Source organism: Hippoglossus hippoglossus, chromosome 8 (genome assembly GCF_009819705.1).
Source record: "Hippoglossus hippoglossus isolate fHipHip1 chromosome 8, fHipHip1.pri, whole genome shotgun sequence".
Classification (NCBI taxonomy): Eukaryota; Metazoa; Chordata; class Actinopteri; order Pleuronectiformes; family Pleuronectidae; genus Hippoglossus; species Hippoglossus hippoglossus.
In genome coordinates, this window is record NC_047158.1 from 23,270,881 (window position 1) to 23,292,974 (window position 22,094).

The 22,094-nt window shown below is 44.2% G+C and overlaps 3 protein-coding genes across 5 annotated transcripts; 2 read left to right on the forward strand and 1 right to left on the reverse strand.

The window, feature by feature from the left end:
* The first annotated feature begins 1,315 nt into the window (after positions 1-1,315).
* Positions 1,316-5,180, forward strand: utp18 (UTP18 small subunit processome component). 3 transcript variants are annotated; one of them, XM_034592756.1, is made up of 13 exons: positions 1,316-1,629; positions 2,275-2,408; positions 2,531-2,626; positions 2,705-2,781; positions 2,865-2,971; positions 3,056-3,181; positions 3,260-3,434; positions 3,514-3,614; positions 4,051-4,141; positions 4,223-4,346; positions 4,437-4,611; positions 4,698-4,840; positions 4,982-5,180. In XM_034592756.1, the coding sequence occupies exons 1-13, from the start codon at positions 1,405-1,407 to the stop codon at positions 5,004-5,006; spliced, it is 1,599 nt and encodes a 532-aa protein (XP_034448647.1). In that variant the 5' UTR covers positions 1,316-1,404; the 3' UTR covers positions 5,007-5,180. The 3 variants fall into 3 exon arrangements, with proteins under 3 accessions (XP_034448647.1, XP_034448646.1, XP_034448648.1); XM_034592755.1 differs by having other exon boundaries at positions 1,363-1,629; positions 2,862-2,971; XM_034592757.1 differs by having other exon boundaries at positions 1,363-1,629; positions 2,705-2,767; positions 2,869-2,971.
* Positions 5,181-7,385: 2,205 nt separating this feature from the next.
* On the forward strand, positions 7,386-15,636 carry LOC117766047 (E3 ubiquitin-protein ligase TRIM39-like). The gene is made up of 13 exons (XM_034592754.1): positions 7,386-7,476; positions 10,357-10,505; positions 10,945-11,388; positions 11,752-11,856; positions 11,939-12,034; positions 12,253-12,486; positions 13,034-13,211; positions 13,359-13,448; positions 13,537-13,563; positions 13,644-13,670; positions 14,434-14,609; positions 14,693-14,848; positions 15,067-15,636. The coding sequence occupies exons 2-13, from the start codon at positions 10,389-10,391 to the stop codon at positions 15,271-15,273; spliced, it is 1,857 nt and encodes a 618-aa protein (XP_034448645.1). The 5' UTR covers positions 7,386-7,476; positions 10,357-10,388; the 3' UTR covers positions 15,274-15,636.
* Positions 15,637-17,340: 1,704 nt separating this feature from the next.
* ube2m (ubiquitin conjugating enzyme E2 M) lies at positions 17,341-21,862 on the reverse strand. The gene is made up of 7 exons (XM_034592880.1): positions 21,561-21,862; positions 20,551-20,645; positions 20,281-20,319; positions 18,646-18,749; positions 18,504-18,567; positions 17,745-17,992; positions 17,341-17,714 (listed from the first exon to the last, which is right to left on the reverse strand). Exons 1-6 carry the CDS (start codon positions 21,673-21,675, stop codon positions 17,852-17,854), a joined length of 558 nt encoding a protein of 185 aa, XP_034448771.1. The 5' UTR covers positions 21,676-21,862; the 3' UTR covers positions 17,341-17,714; positions 17,745-17,851.
* Between the last annotated feature and the right edge of the window lie 232 nt (positions 21,863-22,094).

Consider the following 22,094-nt stretch of genomic DNA (forward strand, 5'->3'; position numbering starts at 1 on the left):
TTGGTGTGTTACGTTCAACGTGCCAGAACGACGTTCGAGGGAACCTGCAAAATAAAATTGCAAATAGTCAGGTGAAGAATTAAAGAGTTGCATGAAAAAAAATTGTCATATTTAATTTTACAGAAAAGAAAAGAATTAGACAATTTTTCCGTTTAGAACATTTCACTGACCCCCTCATTTGAATTTTTTCTTTATATTTGTGTGTGTTTGTGTATGTATGTATGTATGTATGTATGTATGTATGTATGTATGTATGTATGTATGAACCAGTCCTTCATCTATATTGTCTTTTGTTTGATTTTGTTGTTTTTACGGTTTAAAAATCATACGAATTAAAATAATGTAACTGTAGATATGAACATTTTTACATTGAAACAACAAACGTCATTTTGATTTCAGAATAAGTTTTTTTTATTGTGAATTTTCTGTTACTATGTCACTTCCTGTCAAACCCCCCCCCCCCCCCCCCCCCCCCCCCCTAAAAACTATGAATCTCATCAATCAGTTAAAACTATAAAAAGCTTCTGTACAAACTGAAACCTGTGAAAACTCATCTGATGATGTTCAACTGGATCTGTAGATGTAAAGTAAACTGCATGTTTCCTCTGAATAAACAGTTTCCTCTGAATTTTTCCCGATCTGAGACATTTTAGCTTCAATTCTTTTCTTCTTCTTTGTTCGGTTTATTGGTGGGTGGCAACCAATATCAACGTGCATCACTGCCATCTGCTTCTATGTTTAGTTTTTGGGTTCATTTCTTGAGGAAGTGGAGACTTGTGGTCTTTATTTACAGTCTCTGATCTTTATTTTCAGTCTTTGATCTTTATTTACACTAGTTTTATCCATAATGTTTATAAAACTTAAATATTCTTTTTATTATTCGTCTTTTGATGGAGTGAAGAAAACACTGTACACAAGCAGTCGAGATGAAAAAGTAAATGTTGCTCTGCAGCAACGCGTGTCAGAGTTCCGCCCTCTAACCCTGACGCTCTGGTGGATGAGTGCTGGGACTGGCGAGAGGGAAGGAACATGAAGTGGCTTGAGTCATGTACAACATCTTGTAAGAGGTCATCAGGAGGTTGCTTATGGTCACCTGACCCTCTGTCAGGAAGGAAACGTTATTTGGAACTAGTACAAGAAGCATCATTATGACGAGAACATCAGGGCCTAGCTTTCTAAAGACTGATGTGGAACTTTCCTTACTGAGCTTCAGGTTCATTATTTATTCAGACGTTTAAACCTGAGGAACGGAAGTGACGCATCGACACCGGAAGGGGGCAGCGTCGCGCTTTGTAACGTGTAGTGTGCCGGGATTTCATCAGGAGAAGAAGAAAACGTGACGTAGTAGGAATAAACACACGTGCAAACTTCCGGACGATCCGCTTCTTGTTCGGAGTTAGAAACATGGAGGACGTGATTCCGCTGCCGGAGCCGAGAGGAGCCAGGAAGAGAGGCCGAGCGGAGAGGAGCGACCCGGGGCCGGAGAGGAGCGACCCGGGGCCGGAGGAGCAGAGGAGGCGCAGGAACGCGAGCAGCGTGTCGGGGCTGCGGGAGGAGGACGCCTCGGTGCGGCTGCTGGAGGAGCTGCTGTTCGGGACCGAGGACGAGCTGCGGGGCCGAATCCTGGAGGTTTGACTCCATTTAATCTTCATTTAAACTACATCAGCTGATTCCACCTTTTCTACACCTTTTATTAAACTAATTCACTTTCATTGCTCTGCGCTGGTGACACCTGGTGGCCGGAGGTGTCATGTTGTTTTATTCAAGACGTTGAAGAAATAAAACTTAAAATTCAACAAAAGACCAAACTGTTTGTTCAATAGATTCAATATATGTAAAATGTCATTTAAACTATGTTAACTACACTTATTCTGAAACATCTGCTCGATAGTAACAAGTATAATGCACGGAGCTAGAAAACAACATAATGAGATGATACACAAAGCAAACAAACATTTATAACGTTACAATATGTAAGAAGAGATCATTACAGTTTGTTAATTTCAAATCATTGATGAAGAGAAACAGTAACTTTCTAACTATGGTTTTAATTGTCAGTGATTTCATGTGTTGGAGACGGATGATTCTAGTTTTTCAAAGTTAACGATGTGTTTGCTTCCAGACTTCAAGTCAGATAACTTTATGTTCTCATGGTTAATAACTAAACAAGACTTCAATAAAAAGTTCATCATTTTATGTTTTGACTTCGAGCCGAGAATGAGATGATGAATAATTGTCGTGTTTTTATGGTGTGTGACGTGTTTACTTGAGCAGGAGGACGAAGACGCGACTGAACGTTTGTCTGTGGAAGACGAAGATGTCGAGTCTGAGGAGGACGAGGCTCATCTGCAGCACCGACCAACCAGAGAGGCCGCCTGGGTGGACGAAGATGACGAGCTGGAGGAAGAGTGAGTGTGGTGTGTGGTGTGTGTGTGTGTGTGTGTGGTCCTCACTTTGTGCCCCCCCCCTTATTGGACTGTTTGCGGGTTAAGACTGTACAAACGTGTCTGTGTGTGTCTGTGTGTTTCAGGGTGGACATGAAGCATCGTTACCGTAAAGACCTGATGAAAGGAGATGCTGAGTCGATCATGACCAAACACAAACTTCAGCAGAGGATGAGAGAGCAGTGAGTCCACACACACACACACACACCTCATGTTTACCTTTGGTGTGTGTGTCTGCTGCTGAACACATTGTGTGTCAGGTTTCAGAAGTCGATGGGCGGAGCTCCGTTGTGGGCGGAGAGCAGCAGCAGGAAGAAGAAGACGACGACGACGAACGGTACGAACGGTTTTCATGATTTTGTCTTTATTCTTGTTTCTTCTGAACAAATGAAACCATGTTTGTGTGTGTTCCTGAAGCAGCTGACGACGATGATGATGAAGATGATGATGATGAAGATGACGACCTGCTGAGGAGGACAGGAAACTTTGTGGCGTCTTCTGAGCGTTTGCCCAGCGGCATCTTAAGAGTCAGTGATCGTTAAATTCAACTTTGTTTTTTACATTGTAATGATCGTGATGATGATGAAGATGTTGTCTCTGTCCTGTCTCAGATGAAGAAGTGTCTTCCCGCCAACAGCGCTCGTCCATCCGAGGACAGACTGACCACTGTCCAGTTCCACCCCTCCGCTCAAGTCGTCATGACAGCTGGCCTCGACCAATCAGTGTCCCTCTTTCAGGTACGGACGGCCGATCATCTGTCGCTGTCCGATGTCTGGTGGAGCAGATCATGTGACACTTTATCTCTCGTCCCTCAGGTGGACGGGAAGACAAACCCAAAGATCCAGAGCATCCACCTGGAGCGTTTCCCTGTCCACAAAGCGCAGTTCAGTGTGGACGGCGAGACGGTGATCGCCACCGGTCTGAGGAACAAGATGTTCTACCTGTACGACATGATGGAGGGCCGGGTCACACCTGTCCACACTGTCAGAGGTCAGAGGTCGAGCGATACATTCATTTTTTAACCCTTTCAGAATAAAAGTCTGCCAGCTGCTGCTGTTTGTTGCTTTAGGTTTGAATGAAAACAGAGTGAAGGAGTTCTCAGTTTGTCCTGATGGAGGCGCACTGCTGCTCAATGGGACTCGTGGGTACCTGCACCTCCTCACACTCAAGGTGGGTGTCGTTCACCTTCATCCGCTACAGTCTCATCTCAGCTTTAATAACGAGTTAACCTCTGACCTCTACATCCTTATTTTGACTTCATGTGATGTCATTTGCTGGAGCATCGACTAAAAGGTTTTGTAATAATAAAACATAAATGTGATGAAACATGATGACGTCAGAGACAGAAAACAGAGGCCTCGACTTTCTGCAGCAAAAAGAATGAATGTTCTAAATATTCCGTTTTTTATTGTAGATTTAAACTGGATCCTGTACAGTACCAGTGTCCTGTTAGGGGCCACCAGCAGGGGGGGCTGTTTTCAGAGGGTTAATGGTGTGTGTGTGTGTGTGTGTGTGTGTGTGTGTGTGTGTGTGTGTGTGTGTGTGTGTGTGTGTGTGTGTGTGTGTGTGTGTGTGTGTGTGTGTGTGTGTGTGTGTGTGTGTTCAGACTAAGGAGGTGGTTTGCAGTATGAAGATTAACGGTGACGTCAGCGGCGTCGCCTTCTCCCACGACGGCAGCAAAATCTTCGTCAACTCAGGTGAGTCCACGACATTCAGAGTCTGTGACATCACAAATGACTCTCCTGTCAGTCTTGTGACGCATGTTTGTGTGTGTGCAGAGGAGGGGGAGGTGTACATGTGGGATGTGCGCAGCAGTCGTTGTGTGAACAAGTTCACAGATGAGGGTTGTGTGAAGGGGACGTCCATCGCTGCCTCTCGTAACGGGCAGTACCTGGCCTGCGGGTAAGACACGCCCACACACATCCTGCAGTCTGCATTCTACTGGCTAAGATTGGGGGGGTGGTGGATTGATTGATCTTCTGTCTGTTGCAGCTCTCAGTCGGGGGTGGTCAACATCTATTCTCAGGAGGCGTGTCTTAACTCAGCCAATCCGAAGCCTCTGAAGGCCGTGATGAACCTGTTGACCTCAGCGACCTCCCTGACCTTCAACCCCACCTCTGAGATTCTAGCCATCGCCTCCCGAGCCGAGGACGAGGCTGTAAGGCTGGTAAGATACTGGTGGTTAGAAAACAGCAGGGGCATGAACTCTTCAACTCCGATACCAGCTGTTCAGTCCCGGTTCTGTCCCCTCAGGTCCACCTGTCCAGCCTCAGCATCTTCTCCAACTTCCCTGTCTCCAAGAGGAACATTGTTTATCGAGCAAGCTGCCTGGACTTCTCCCCACATAGCGGCTTCTTCTCATTGGCTAACAACAAAGGACACGCCCCCCTCTTTAGGTAAGCTAATTGATTTCTCTGCACTTATAAAGTTTGCTTCCATTAATGTGCTCATGTTAGCATGTTAGCATGTTTTAGTCTACAGACTGACAACCGTAGATTCTACCAAATGCTTTTGATTGAAATGAGCTGTGTTTTCAGGTTGTTACACTACAAAGACTTCTGAGGAGAAACTTCACACAAACTCTGAAGGACTGAAGATGAAAACTGCACCGACGACCAGGTGGTGATGAAGATGAGGTGATGAAGATGAGTTGGGCCTGAGGTTGTTTATAGAAAATGTGAAATTACCTCTTGTGTGTTTTTATTATTTGTATAAAAACTAAATCAGTTCAACTCATGTTTCGTTGTTTTTTTTCACTGAGACAAAATCTGACGATTCACTGATCTGAAATCTGAATTAATCTCTTGTTTGTTTCACTAGTTTATGATTTCAACTGTTAAAAATCTGCATTTTAACATTAGACATAATATCTTTTATCAAACCAATTTGGAACAGCATCAGCTTTCCGCTCTGACTAGTTATAATGAAAACAATAAGAGGGTAAAGATGTTGATTTATTAATGATGGCAGCAACAGTTCATATAATAATTAATTATTAATAAGTATTATTGATAATAATGATAAGTGCTCAGTGCATGATGGGAGTTCTCTCTCAGTCTAGACCTCTAGCAGCATAAGTAAGGGATGTTTCAGGACCTGATCCAGAACTATAGGCTTCATCAAAGAGGAACGTTTTCAGTTTAACCTTAAATGTAGAGAAGGTGTCTGACTCTAGAACCCAGAGTGGGAGCTGGTTCCACAGGAGAGGAGCCTGGGAGCTGAAGGTTCTACTTCCTGTTCTGCTCTTACAGACTCTAGAACCCAGAGTGGGAGCTGGTTCCACAGGAGAGGAGCCTGGGAGCTGAAGGTTCTACTTCCTGTTCTGCTCTTACAGACTCTAGAACCCAGAGTGGGAGCTGGTTCCACAGGAGAGGAGCCTGGTAGCTGAAGGTTCTACCTCCTGTTCTGCTCTTACAGACTCTAGAACCCAGAGTGGGAGCTGGTTCCACAGGAGAGGAGCCTGGGAGCTGAAGGTTCTACTTCCTGTTCTGCTCTTACAGACTCTAGAACCCAGAGTGGGAGCTGGTTCCACAGGAGAGGAGCCTGGTAGCTGAAGGTTCTACCTCCTGTTCTGCTCTTACAGACTCTAGAACCCAGAGTGGGAGCTGGTTCCACAGGAGAGGAGCCTGGGAGCTGAAGGTTCTACTTCCTGTTCTGCTCTTACAGACTCTAGAACCCAGAGTGGGAGCTGGTTCCACAGGAGAGGAGCCTGGTAGCTGAAGGTTCTACCTCCTGTTCTGCTCTTACAGACTCTAGAACCCAGAGTGGGAGCTGGTTCCACAGCAGAGGAGCCTGGTAGCTGAAGGTTCTACCTCCTGTTCTGCTCTTACAGACTCTAGAACCCAGAGTGGGAGCTGGTTCCACAGGAGAGGAGCCTGGTAGCTGAAGGTTCTACCTCCTGTTCTACTCTTACAGACTCTAGAACCCAGAGTGGGAGCTGGTTCCACAGGAGAGGAGCCTGGGAGCTGAAGGTTCTACTTCCTGTTCTGCTCTTACAGACTCTAGAACCCAGAGTGGGAGCTGGTTCCACAGGAGAGGAGCCTGGTAGCTGAAGGTTCTACCTCCTGTTCTACTCTTACAGACTCTAGAACCCAGAGTGGGAGCTGGTTCCACAGGAGAGGAGCCTGGGAGCTGAAGGTTCTACCTCCTGTTCTGCTCTTACAGACTCTAGAACCCAGAGTGGGAGCTGGTTCCACAGGAGAGGAGCCTGGTAGCTGAAGGTTCTACCTCCTGTTCTACTCTTACAGACTCTAGAACCCAGAGTGGGAGCTGGTTCCACAGGAGAGGAGCCTGGTAGCTGAAGGTTCTACCTCCTGTTCTGCTCTTACAGACTCTAGAACCCAGAGTGGGAGCTGGTTTATCCATTTATTTTTCTGTTTGTGGCAGAAATTTGTCTCCATACAGTGGAAAAGGGTTTTATTGCATTATGAAGGCTGAAGAATCAACCAATCGCAGACCAGGACAACCAAGCCTCAAACAGGATTGACCAGCTCACTCAGGAATGTCCTCGGTCCCGTTCGTCCTCCACAAACATGACAAACATGCATAACCCTGATCCTGCCTCTGAGCAAGGCATCTGCTGGAGACGGCTCCTAACACCAACACACGACCTGTCACTAAATGTATTTATTTTGTTTTTATTTGTATTTATTTATTGGAACATTCATATTTAAATAATTATTCATATACATTGTTTGCCCCCCCCCACTTGACTTTAATTTGAAAATTAGATTTTATAAACTAAAATAAGATTTATTAGAATTGATTTATTTAAATGTATTAGTTTGTTTGTCCTTTTTGATTTTGACGTTAATTCTTAAACTTGAAACATCATTTAGATCAAGTTTATACGGAGGGTTAGGGTTCCGCGTCATCAGAGTGAAAAACAAACGTCTCCACCTCCGAAACTCACCTGACCACTCTGCACCTGTGTGAGGCCCCGCCCACGGGGGACGTCCCACGCCGACAGGAACCAGAGTTTCCGGATTTCGAAGAGAACCTGAAGAGAAGAAGCTGCTTCGAACCTCAACAGGTTGGTGGTTCAGCTCAATTCATTTCATTCAAATGTTACATCTAAAAGTTGTTTTGGATCCAGAAAAAGTTGATTTAGTTTGATTTAGTCGAGTTTGAATTCGTCTGAACGTTCTCACCTGTTCTCAGGTGAATGTGTGACGCAGCTGACCGAGGATCAGTCTCATAATGTCACGTCGGTTTCTGAGACTCACTTGTTGACATGGATTGCTTAGCTTAGCATAGCTTAGCATGACGCCTGAAAACCTAACCTTTAGATCAGTGGTCGCCAACCCGTCGATCGCGATCTACCGGTCGACCTCGCAGTCTTCACTGTCGATCCCCGAACTCTCCGAACTCTCTGGACTCACTGGCTGCGTCGCGCCGCAGATCAGCTGTGTGTCGGTTGTCGGTTGTTCACACGGCAGCGTGTCGGTTACCGGCGGCGGAGCTGCTGGTTCATCTTCGAAACAAGTCGATTCATGTACTAAACTAAACACCAGGACTCTACGGTCTGAAGACGAGCACCTCCCGGTCTGTCGATAACAATCAAAGCCAATCAAAGCCCCGTGAGATCAAATGAATGGATTCAGAAAGTGAAACGCTGGAGTGCTTTTACTTTGAAACGGGTTCGGGAAGTGTTGTAAATACGTTTGTGTCATAGACAGATAAACGTTGTGTTTCACAGAAGAATAAAAAGAGAAAATGAACTTTCACCTGAGCTTTAATATTTATCTTTTGAAATTATGCCACAAACAAATTTTAAAACCACTTTCTGTGTGCGTTTCAAAATAAAAGCACTCCAGCGTTTCTGTTGACGGAATCCATTCTTTTGTTTAAAAAGTGTCTTATTGTGAAATTTTTGCAAGACCGGAAGACGCATGGCTTCATACTGTGTAGTACTGGTTTTATTTGAGTACAAGGGACTTCTTTCAATTCCATATTCAAATCAAAGCCCATTGAACACATTGTGCTGCAGCAGCTCCTCTGCAGAACATGTTGTTGAACTGAAGCTAAATATTGTGCACTGAACAGATGCTGTAAATATGAATTGATATTGTGAATATTGTGCATTGAATAGATAAAGTTGCACAACTGCCTTTCTTTGTGTATATTTATGCTCGTACATTCAGCCTTTTACAGAAATTGCAAAACCTAATAAATATGACTCTCCTAAGTGGGTTTCTTAGAAGATATCAGGGTGGTAGATCTCGGCTTACGATCTTGGGCTCGAAAAGGTTGGTGATCACTGCTTTAGAGTACGAGAAGTAGAAGCTAAGCTAAGCTAAGCTAACCTAAACCTGAAGACTTTCACTTGCTCTATTCTTTGGCCACACACGCTCAGCTGCCTTTAATTTTAAACGATTCTTCATTTCTTTATGTTTTTACTCTTTGTCACGGCTGTTTTGAAAAGCTGCTGTATAAATACGATTATATCCACACATGGACACGTGGAGAATAGTAGAGTGGGAAGAAGATCCAGTAGATGGCAGTAATTTACCTTGACGTTGTTTACCACTCGCCAATAAACCGAACAAAAAAAGAAGAAGGTTATCGTTACTTTTGATTTATCTTGCTGGAGATAAACGTTTTTGTTTTATCAAAATAAGATTTATCATGGGCAAAAAAGGTTTGTTTCCTCTTCTCAAACATAACAAGATAAAACTGATATTTGTGTTCTTCCAGTTTCACGTCCGTCACGTGTTAGAAACCTCATCAACACGTCCACTCGCTCTCTGGGAAGCTTCCACACATTGTCCTGCTGTGTCCTCACATGGACTCACTGACGTGTTACACACATGTTACTAGGAGGCTGCAGGAGAAGATCCAGAACATGTCCAGAGACACTGACTCAGACATTAGTTCTCACAGACGGAACCTGCAGAACATGTGAGGAACATGTGATGAGCACATCAGGAACATATGAGGAACATGTGAAGAACACATTACATTACATTTCATTTAGCTGGCGCTTTTATCCAAAGTGAGTTACAGTAAGTGCCTCAACTATGAAGGAACAAACCCAGAACAACAAGAATCAACAAAGTACAATTTCTTCAAGAAAGCCAAACTACAAAGTGCTATAATTAAGTAAATGGTAAATGTTTTTGTATTTATAAAGAGCTTTCCTAGTCTTGATGACCACTCAAAGCTCTTTACAGTACAGTTTTACATTCACCCATTCACACACATTCATACAGTTCATCTATAAGCAGCACTTTGTTGTTCTGTGAGGGGCAATTCGGGGTTCAGCATCTTGCCCAAGGACACTTCAGCATGCAGATGGGGAAGACTGGGGATCGAACTGCCGACCTTCAGGTAGAGCTGCATATATAGTGACATATAAGTGCTACTAAATCGTATTCAAGGTATAGTCGGAAGAGGTGTGTTTTTAGTTTGCGGAGGAAGATGTGTAGACTTTCTGTCCTGATGTCACTGTGGAGCTCGTTCCACCGTTTAGGAGCCAGGACAGGAAACAGTCGTGATGTTGTGAGGGAGCAACAAGCCGATTGGCCGAAGCAGAGCGGAGTGAACTTGCTGGGGTGTAACGTTAGACCATGTCCTGGATGTAGACTGGACCCGATCCGTTCACTGCACGGTACCATGTACTAGTGTTTTGAAACACATGCGAGCAGCCACTGGTAACCAGTGAAGGGAGCGGAGTGGTGTGAGTGAATTTAGGTTAAAGACCAGTCGAGCTGCTGTCGGGAACATATCAGGAACACGTCAGGAACATGTGAGGAACACGTCAGGAACATGTGAGGAACACGTCAGGAACATGTCTATCATGTCTGAAAACAACTATAGTACTTCCTGGAAGTGATGTCATCATGTCTGTTTTCCACTGAGAAAACAGTGAATTTCCAGTTTGACCTCCGACCTCTGACTCTTTAAATTGCAGGATTTTCCTTTGATCTGTCTTGCAGCAGCAGGATGTCGATGGCGGAGGCGACTTTAGATCTGTTCTCAGAGCAGGAGTTAACCTGTTCCATCTGTCTGGACCTGTTCATTGAACCAGTCACAACTCCCTGTGGACACAACTTCTGCCAGGTAACGTAAAGACACATAACACCTGAGGCCCGGTTACACCGGAACTGATGCATGTGTTCGATTCGTTTGTCTCCACCAATCAGAAAAGTTATTTTTTCAGACTCATGCGAGCTCACTGTGATGGAATTAATGTTAAAAGTGAACATTTGCTTCTGATCTGAAGAGTTTTGGTCAAAGCGTTCTCGAGACATGTTGACACAAGAATGAGACGGACGTACAACCCGAAAACATATTGCCTTTGGTCACTAGGTGTCACCAGTGCCGAGGCTTAAAAACTGGTGACTTTCTTGTTTTTCCTTCAAAAGAAGAAGGATGTCGTATCCTAAAGCTCAGAAATGGCGCCCTCTATGGGAGTTCAGGTGCAGGTACAGGACCACAGGTGCAGAAGGGTTCGGTGATCACGTGAGGTTCAAACTCTTTTTCTCTTATTTGTTTGCAGGCGTGTATTGGAGGTTACTGGGCGTCCAGTCCCGTGTGCACGTGTCCGCTGTGCAAACATCAGTTCGATGAACGGCCTCAGCTCAGCGTCAACAAAGTTTTCGCTCTCATCGCAGATAAATACAAAGAGACTCGTTACGGAGCCACGGGGTTACCGCCGCAGGTCGGGAACGAGACGGCGTTGATGACCGGCGGCACAAACACCTTCACGAACCCGTTTTTGACGGTGGCGACAGTGGCCCCAGGTGAGGAGGTGGTGTGGTGTGATGTGTGTACAGGTGTGAAACAACCTGCCGTCAGCTCCTGTCTCACCTGCACGGCCTCATACTGCACTGAGCATGTGCGGCCACATCACACCGCCCCCTTCTACTCCAAGCACCCACTGATGGACCCTCTGAAGGCTCTCCGGGGCCGCACCTGCTCTGTACACCGCCGCCTGCTGGAGGTGAGTGGAAACAGATTGGTATCATTTCAGCTTTGTCGTTTTTTGAGGTCCATTTATTTTTGGTACATTTTTAACCAAGTTGAGACTTTTTTCACATTTTATTTTGTTTGTTAGTTTTTTAAACAAATTTATTAAAAAGAAAAACTGACATTATCACAAATCAGAGGGGTCCGACGTTGTCCTCCGGAGTCAGACATTGTCCTCTGGTGGTCAGATGTCGTCCTCGGGGAGAGACAGTTTTAGGTCTCTGCAGAGATGTTTGGTTGGTTCTTGTCAGGGCTGACATTGGTCCTCTCAGGGACACTGATCACGTTGCCATGGATTAACGGAATGAACTTGTTCCTGATGTGTTCACCCGTGCAGGTGTACTGTCGGACATGTCAGAGTTGTATCTGTGCCATTTGCGTCCTGGAGGAACATCGAACACACAAAACCGTCTCTGTCCAGACAGAGAGACTCAGCAAACAGGTAAATGACAGAGACTTGATGTGAATGTACTCGTGGTGTGATTCAGTCGGTGAGACGGAGTCGTGTTCACGTGTGTGTTCAGAAACAGGTGGCGAGGACGGAGCAGGAAATCCTGAACCGGATCAAAGAGCGAGACATCCACGTGACGGAGCTCAGGAGAAAACTGGAGGGAGTGAAGGTCCGACATGTTTTTGTTTGAGTAAAACGTTTAAAACTTAAAAGAAGGGCAACTTTTGGTCCCAGTTTGTCCAGCTGGGCCTGAGGAGCCTTGCTCATGGGCACTTTAGCTGATATCACTACATTTAACAAACTATTTCAACTTGAAGTTTTGGTTCTGTATGTTTCAGTCAAACCATTTAGATTTGAATGATCATTATTTAAATTGTTTTGTCTCAGAACTACGCAGACGGACAGCAAGGTGAGGTTGAACACCTGCTGGACGAAGTGTCCGGTTCCCTCGAGCGTGTCCGGACGCGGGTGGTGGGCGGGATCCAGAACCAGCTGGACGCCGTCATGTCAAAGGGGGAGGGGCTGGTGAGCCGTCTGGAGGCCGAGCTCAGCCAGTTGATGGACAGGAGGGCCACACTGGAGGTCCAGGCCATCAGTCAGGATCACATCGGCTTCCTGCAGGTGGGAACTGAATTTGTATTTTACTCACTGTATGAGGTCGATGTTATCAGTGAAACCAAAGCAGAAAGACTTTAATCCCATTTACCATATTTGTTTATTTATCGCAAGTTATATCATCTTTGCGATGTTTTACTAATATCCTGCAGCCCGAGTAGACATAATGTATATCAAGAGGTCTTGTTGTAATCATATTCATCGATCAGCTGCCATCATGATCGTTGATTCACAATCCACCATCAAGATCCAGGATGTGGCCACAGCAGCGATCCTGATAAAGGAAGAAGTCACGTCAGTAACATGTGTTGATGAGACATTAGTGTGAGATATATATATATATATATATATATATCATGACAGTAATCTTGAGATCTTTAGAATGTGGATACTCGTACCAACAGGTCGGCCAAGCTTCAGATAAATTAGTTTGAAATGATGTTCGGTCACGTTGAATGTTCTACTTGAGCTTTTACACGGCACACGTCTGTAATCAGGGACAAAAAAACCACAGAAAACTCTTCATCAGTCTTCATCCCCTCCTCCTCCTCAGAGCTTTGAGGAGGCCACAGTGCCTCTGGCTGACGATCAGCAGAGCAACGTGGACGAGGACTCTGAGTTTTCCCTCCATTTCCATCTGGCGGAGGTGAAGAGTTCTCTGACAGAGGTGAAAGACAAGATGGACGACATCAGGATGGGGGAGGTCCGCTCCCGAGGCTCCGGAGGCTCCTGTGAGTTGAGCTGGTGATGGAATCTGACCTTTAAACCATGAAACATCCCTTTTATCAATTTACACCAAGAACATCTTAGATTTGGTCAAAGGAAATAAAAATGGTTGAATAATTCAGCATTGAAACCTGAAGCAGTTTGTGTTTCAGTTTCATCCACAGATCTGATGGCGGCGGAGAGCATGCTCAGTCTGAGAGGAAGCAGCGCCAATCTGAGGAAGAGTCAGTGGAGTCTGAGAGGTGAGGCGTCATGATCAAAGCACAACCACACTCGCAATACTTTACTTTTATTGTGAAAGGTCTCACGGTGGTTTCCTGTCCTCTGTAGATATGAAGAAGTTCAAAGCCGTCTCAGGTCTGTGTCCCACTCACTTTTCTTCTCCATCACAAATGATCAACATGTGTTTGTAAAAATCTCTTTGTGTTTTGTAACAGGACATAAAAAGGCTCGGGTTTACATGGGTGAGTTTTACAACATTTACACATTTTTATTTCAGCTCTCTGAGACACGTTGTGTTTGCTTACAATCATCGCTATTACTATTTTAATAAACTTTATTGATTATGTGGATTTATAACAATTGCTCTAACCATTTTGCTGTGTATTAAATGTTAGCACAAGACAACACCATGTTACTGTTAACTTAAAAAACATAAGAAATATTTACCCGCAGCTCGAGCAGAATGCTAACTGAAGCATGCTAGCATCCACTTTTTTCAGGTGGATGCTAGGGTTAACTAGTTTAAATTCATTTTTCAATTTCATTTATAAAGCTTAAAATCATAATATACATGACCACAAGGCTCTCTACATATTAAAGTTATAGAGAAATGCTTCAACAGGGCGACTGAAACTCAAACTGGAAGTTGGAGTGGTTAAGTCTAAACTGGGGAGACTGTAAATAAAGATGGACAACATGATTCCTTAAAGTGAAGCCAAAGAGTCTTGATCACCCCCTGGTGGCTGGCTGCAGAATAGGATTCCATGTTAGCAGATGAGACGTTTCTAAAAGATAGGTTCTGAGACTTCCTGATTGACAGTTGAGACTGACTCTTGTTTGGTCCAGAGTGTGTGTGGGCGGGACCTCGATACCACAGCCGGGTGGAAACACATGGTGTTAGCTTTTGTAAAGCTTGAGATGTCACACGTCATCGTACATGTGATGTCCCCTCTAGTGCCCCAGGAACAAACTGTTGGTGTGTTTTGGTTAACTTGTGGTTTCCAGAGGACGTGACGTTGAACCCGGTGACGGCGTATCCGTTCCTCATCCTGTCTGAGGACAGGAAGCAGGTGAAGCGAGGAGAGAAGCTGCAGTTCTACAGAAACAGTCCTCACAGGTTCGATGTGTGGTCCTGCGTCAACACCAAGGAGGGATTTGGCTCTGGACGCCATTACTGGGAGGTCAGACCCACACACAAAGAAACACACACACACACACACACACACACACAGTAACACCTGCTGTGCGCTCTCACCTGTCTCAGGTGTTTGTCGGGGAGAATAAGGACTGGAAGGTGGGCGTGGTCAGCGAGTCGGCTCAGAGGAAAGGTCTGTTCGACATGAGTCCCTCTAACGGATACTACGCCATCTGGTGGAGTGGCAGCCAGCTGAGGGCGCTCACTGCACCCCCACTTACCAAGGTTGAACCCAAACCCTGTCATCAGTCTGTCTCCTTATTGGCTGTATCATGAATAATGAATCAGTCCATCAAAAAATCTGCTCATACATCTGTGTCAACCTCAACTGTCCACCTACATCTGTGTTAACATTAGCTTGTGTCCATGTACGTCTGTGTCCACATACTTCTGTCCACATACGTCTGGTCTGTGCTCAGGTTCCATTTGTGTCTGTCCTGCAGGTAAAGAACCCTCAGAAGTTGCGTCAGGTGGGCGTCTTCCTGGACGTGGACGTGGGTCAGGTGTCCTTCTATAATGCCAAGTCGGGCTCTGAGATCTACAGCTTCACTGGATCGTCTGAGTTTACAGAGAGGATATTTCCTCTGCTGGGAACTGGAGACAAAGAGGTCCCCCTGGTGCTCATCACCGCACAGCACCACGTGGCCTGAGGGCCGAGCCTCGTACCTGAGCGAGGTAGAGGAGACGTAAGGAAAGAGGGTGGAACAGAAACTTTGAATCAGTTGTGACTCTGTTGCCGTTGACGACTAAATAAAACGTCAGTCCTCCTTTGATTTGTCTTTGGAACAACATCGTCTTTGCGTTAAATTAAGACAAATCCATCGATTGATCAGTGAACATTAGAACAGCTGACGTCTCGTCTCACGTTCCAGATACTTCAACTGTAAAAAACCAACTTTGATAATTTAGTTTGTTTATTAATGAGTGAATAAAGTGTCAGAAATAAATGAAACAAGAAAACATGTTTAACATATGAACATTAAAACATATGAACATTAGAACATTTCAGTCAGGACCACTTCTGTCAAACAAATCCTCATTCTTCTTCATTTGAATCTGCATCAGTTACATTTGGTGGTTCTGGGATCTCCTGAACCTGAAGAAGGTGACAACAGAAATGAGTTGCATCAAACCCAGTCTGAAAAAAGGGTGGAGCTGGTTTTCAGAGGAAGCAGCTTAAATTAATAATGAAATAAAGGCGCCTTGTTTGAGCTTTGCCAATGAACGTGTGGAGGGAATCAGCTGCTGTGAGCTGAACGTGACTTTGTCCTTCCTGAACTATGCTCAATATGAACATATGATCGTTAGAACATAGGAACACATGGAACATACACCGCTCAGAAAAACTATAAGAACACTTAAATCACACATCAGATCTTGATGAATTAATGATTCAAGTATAAAATCTTTACTAATGAACATTGTATGATTAGTTGAGAACAAAATGTAACAACGATCGATGGAAACTTAAACCATCAGCCCACTGAGGACTGGATTCAAAACCACACTGAGCGTCCCAGTAACAAACTGAAACCACAGGCTGATCCAACGTGTGTGAATTTCATCAAGTCATCATGTGACTCAGTGGGTGTGGCCTCCTCCTGCCTGTTCTCCTGACAGCGTCTGGACATGATGCTCCTGAGGAGTCGCAGGATGGAGTCCTGGGGGTTCTCCTAACCTTTGCTTATATGGTATTATTCAGACATTAATTATGTTTACTATCCTCATTCATGTTTATCATTTACACACTTCCCTGAGGTTAGAATCGAATGTGCCGTGTTCGTACAAACTCACTGTACGAACAAATGTGGGTGAAATTTACCATAAGTTACAAACATGGTCTTTGTTTGCGATGAATCTAAAGATGTGATGATGAAAACCTTTAATTCTTCACAATTAAACTCACAACACGGAGACGTCTTTGGTCGGTTGTCATGGTCCCTCGACAGATGATGGATGTGTCAGCAGGAAGTGTGTCAGTGGATTAAGGGCACTGAACAGGAAGTGATTCTGGACACGTCACAACATTTCTAATCTTTCAAGTTCATATTTTATTTAACATAAATCATATTGCAGTCAATGTGAACAGCTGGGTTTCAATATACACAAGAGAGTCAAACATTTTAAGCCCTGCTATAACCCCACCAACAATTACCCCCCCCCCCCCCCCCCCCAGCCAACAAAGCAAAAAGAGCCCCCCCCATAGACCCCACCCACCCTCTGCTCCTTTAAAACACACTGATCGTCCCACCCCCATGACAGCACAGCCACCTAGCTCCGCCCCTAATACTATGTGTGTGTGTGTAGCAGCAAACTCCGAACCAATCAATCTTTACGTTGCTAACGTTGGCATCATTTGGTGCCATCTGTCCCACCTGCAGCCGATCTAGTGTCACGTGATCAGCGGCAAGCGTGAATTTACTTTTTTAAAAGACAGAAGTAATTCTTTTTTTATTTAAGGCTCGTAGCAAACACCTCCCAATCAAGCCCCTCCCTCCAGCACTGACATCATCCGACCTCCTGCCGTTGACTCATGACCAGCAGAAAACTGTCGACTTTGAGTTACTACTGACAATACAATGGCTGCCTGTTGGAAATCTTTTCATGGTGACCACCAGTGACTTCCCAACATCTTGTCATCACGTTGCCATAACGTCAGAGACGCTGGGCTCAGTAATCCTGCTCCCTGATGACAACATGATCAGTTTGGAGTTTGCTGCCGACTGATGTGAGAGTAACGAACAAATGGCAGCAAAAAGGAGGTGGGCGTGTCCTTCTGACCACCTGATAAACTCAGGTGTCTCCGCCACGCACATAAAATAAAAAAAATAAAAACCATGTGGGTATCAGAGGCGTTGTGGCGTTCACCGAATCATTGTCTCACCTGAGCAACACCCCCCCGTCCCTCCATCATCATCATCATCATCATCATGGGCCGCTGCTCTATCGGCCATCTTTTTGAGTCCAGTCAGGTGTGTGTTGTGTCAGCGCCCCCCTGTGGCGTGTAAACGGTTGAATTCTGCGTCTCGGAAGTAAAACAGAGAGAAATGGGGGGTGGGGGCTAAATGTGAGCAGGTGTGTGTGGGGATGGATCTGTCGTCTTGTTTTAAAACAGAAAAGCGTCTTCTGATGAGCTGCTTCCTGTCTCAGCAGCTTCTGCCAACGAGCAGGACGGAGGAGGGGGAGGAGTGGGGGTGGGTGGAGTCTGGAGGATGGTGGGACGCCGAGTTATTTAAGACACCTCTCAAAGTAGGTGGCGCCCACGTAGCCGCCCCTCAGAGAGCGATGGACATTCTGCTCAAAGAGCCGCCGGTTCGTCTGCAGAACCTCCGCCGCCTCTTTGTTCAAGGGATCCTCAGGGTTCGGCTCCTGCAAGGGGGGGGCGGGGAGGTGATCAGAAGTGGAACAATTCACCGATCAATCAATCAATTAATACGTTTTAACTAATGGATGGATCTTAATGTTCTAAGAACAGGTCAATGACTGAAGTTACCTACTAGCTAGCTAACTGACCGACTAACTAACAAGTGATCTAACTAACTAACTAGCGAGCTAGGTAGGTAGCTAACTAACTAGCTAACTGACTGTCGACCATGATGTTGTGATGACATCACATCAGCTCGGGGGACGTCTGGTCAGTTCAGAGACGGTCAGTGGACATCGGGCGTGACAACCAATCATTTAGATTGTGTAGTGTCTCATAACGTATTGATTACAACTAATAAATGGAGTTCAGTCAAATCAGTTTCAGCTAATTTTTATCAGCATCAATATCACCACGATCACTTTGTTTCCTTTCTGCTGGATGATGATTATTGATGATTATTATTGGATGTATAAAGTTGCCATGTGTTGCAGGCGCTCTGAGTGTGAGACTCACTAGAAATAGATACTGTAGACCGTAGATGATGGAGTTTACTGTCAACACAGGCTTCCAGTCCTCTCTGTGGACAAACACACACACAGTGAGGAAGTGAAGCTCCACGGCTGCTGGTTCAAAGCTCCGGCAGCTGTATACAAACCTTAAGATATTTAGGCAGACGTTTCCTTCCAGGTCGATGTTGGGGTGATACACCATTGTCTCACACTTTACCTTGGGGGGGTCATGAGGATAACCCTGTCCTACCTGAAAAACACATCCTCCATGTTAGCTGATGGGACATAGACTAAAAAAAATAAATCAAAGGAGACCTTAAAGAAATATTTCTGAAAGACTTCTGTCAGTCACTGATGGTCTTTATATACAGTCACTGATGGTCTTTATATACAGTCACTGATCATCTTTATATACAGTCACTGATCATCTTTATATACAGTCACTGATCGTCTTTATATACAGTCACTGATCATCTTTATATACAGTCACTGATCGTCTTTATATACAGTCACTGATGGTCTTTATATACAGTCACTGATGGTCTTTATATACAGTCACTGATCATCTTTATATACAGTCACTGATCATCTTTATATACAGTCACTGATCGTCTTTATATACAGTCACTGATGGTCTTTATATACAGTCACTGATGGTCTTTATATACAGTCACTGATGGTCTTTATATACAGTCACTGATGGTCTTTATATACAGTCACTGATGGTCTTTATATACAGTCACTGATGGTCTTTATATACAGTCACTGATCATCTTTATATACAGTCACTGATCGTCTTTATATACAGTCACTGATGGTCTTTATATACAGTCACTGATGGTCTTTATATACAGTCACTGATGGTCTTTATATACAGTCACTGATCATCTTTATATACAGTCACTGATCATCTTTATATACAGTCACTGATCGTCTTTATATACAGTCACTGATGGTCTTTATATACAGTCACTGATGGTCTTTATATACAGTCACTGATGGTCTTTATATACAGTCACTGATCGTCTTTATATACAGTCACTGATGGTCTTTATATACAGTCACTGATCCTCTTTATATACAGTCACTGATGGTCTTTATATACAGTCACTGATCATCTTTATATACAGTCACTGATCATCTTTATATACAGTCACTGATGGTCTTTATATACAGTCACTGATCGTCTTTATATACAGTCACTGATCATCTTTATATACAGTCACTGATGGTCTTTATATACAGTCACTGATCATCTTTATATACAGTCACTGATGGTCTTTATATACAGTCACTGATGGTCTTTATATACAGTCACTGATCATCTTTATATACAGTCACTGATCGTCTTTATATACAGTCACTGATGGTCTTTATATACAGTCACTGATGGTCTTTATATACAGTCACTGATCGTCTTTATATACAGTCACTGATCATCTTTATATACAGTCACTGATGGTCTTTATATACAGTCACTGATGGTCTTTATATACAGTCACTGATCATCTTTATATACAGTCACTGATGGTCTTTATATACAGTCACTGATCGTCTTTATATACAGTCACTGATCATCTTTATATACAGTCACTGATCCTCTTTATATACAGTCACTGGTCGTCTTTATATACAGTCACTGATGGTCTTTATATACAGTCACTGATCGTCTTTATATACAGTCACTGATCATCTTTATATACAGTCACTGATCATCTTTATATACAGTCACTGATGGTCTTTATATACAGTCAGTGTGACAGGTGACAGGTGTTTCTCACCTTAAAGCTGAAGACAAACTTTCCTCCTTTGTAAAAACCCTGTGAGACAAAGACAAACATTCATCATCATCCCCGTTGTCATGACAGCAGTGGTGTACAGGTGTACTACAGGACATTAAAATCACTTCTGACCACAGCCAATCATAGTGAAGTATTTTCATGGTGTGAGGGGGATGATCCTTTAATGATCAAAATATTGAGCAGATGAATATCAATAAAAGCTCTGCTTCTCACAGCTGATGGTGGAAAACAGGAAGTGAAGAAACGCACCTCGTCTGGTGAGATGATGAGTCTGAAGTTGAGGAGGTCATCGTCATCAGGGAAGTTGATCTCACACGTCTTTGGCAGGTTCAACTCATTGATGTCTGACACAGGAAAGAGAAAAACACTTTCCATCAGTTCACCTCACAGGCGATCAATAATCAACAGTTGATCAATAATAGAACACAGAATAAACTTATTTCATTCAAGAAGCTTCAAAAAATGACTGAAACCAGTAATTGATTAACAGTTGCTGAGTATTTTCTTTGGTGGATGAATTGATTTTGGACTCAGTGGATTCACTGAGAATTAAATACAAATATTAAGGACATTGATCATTGATGACAATAACGAGTCCAGGTAAATGAATTCTACTCATCATCAGAAGCTGTTTTCACCAAGTGAGTGTGACGAGTCATCTGCTGATTCAGCCGTTCAGCACAACTTCAACGCAAACAGCAGAACGTGATCCCCACTTACTCAGAAGTTTAAATTAAAATGTTTATGCTAAAAAGTAACGTTTCACGTTAACAGTAACGATTATCGTTTCTGAGATTCTGGTTGAGATCTGGTCACATGACTACCTGTCACCTCGAGTGTTAATAAAGACTGAGGAGAAGTGACTTTTCACTGGTTAGCTGGTTATCTCCAGGTCAGAGACTCACCTGAGCAGGTGAACACAAACCGATAGTTAGTTCACCTGGTTAGCGCTGGAGATGCTGTTCCACACTGTTCATGTGAAGTGGCTAACAGTTAGCAACTCGCCGTGTGTTTTGAGTAGGTGTTAGCTGTGTGCTAGCATGCTAACCATCAGACAGTCTATGTCTGAACGTCTATTTTCAAATGTAGCACAAGCTAGCTGTTAGCCCGCACCACTCCATGCTAAAGTTAGCGCGCTAGCTCTTTTCATCCGAGTTAGAAATAGACCCGCTTTATGATGAGCTCTGGGGGGGGCCCCTGCGGGTTACTGCTAACTAGTCGTGCAGCTAACCGGCCGGTGGTGTGGGTAACTAGCCTACCTTTCTGTATTCGGAGCTGGGCCGCGCTGGCTTTTTTACCCCCGGCTCCTGTTCGGTTTCCTCCAGCAGATTCCTCGTCTTTCTTCTGCTGCTTCAGTGAAAACAGTTTAATCATCTTCAGTCGTGTGGTCGCTGCTGCTGCTGCGTGTTGCTGCGGGGTGTGCGGGCTCCGTGCGGGATCTCAGGAGGCTCGGTTCGGTCAAACGGCACCGGGACGTGATGGAGCCGGTGCGTCTCAACTAATTACACTGAAGAGCTGCTAGCGCCGAGCTAGCCTGTTAGCCTGTTAGCTAGCAGGGGAGGCCGGGCACGGGGGGGGGGGGTAGATGTGGTATGGAAGACAATCAGTGACAAAACCAAAACTGTAGCAATGAACAATTCATATAAAATACTATAATCAACAAACTTTAAATCAAACCTGTACAATAATACAACTTTTATTCAATCAAAAGTTTCTGAAAGTGCTCAAAACATATAGAAATATCTATATAAACTTTTTATAAAGACCATCAGTGACTGTATATAAAGACGATC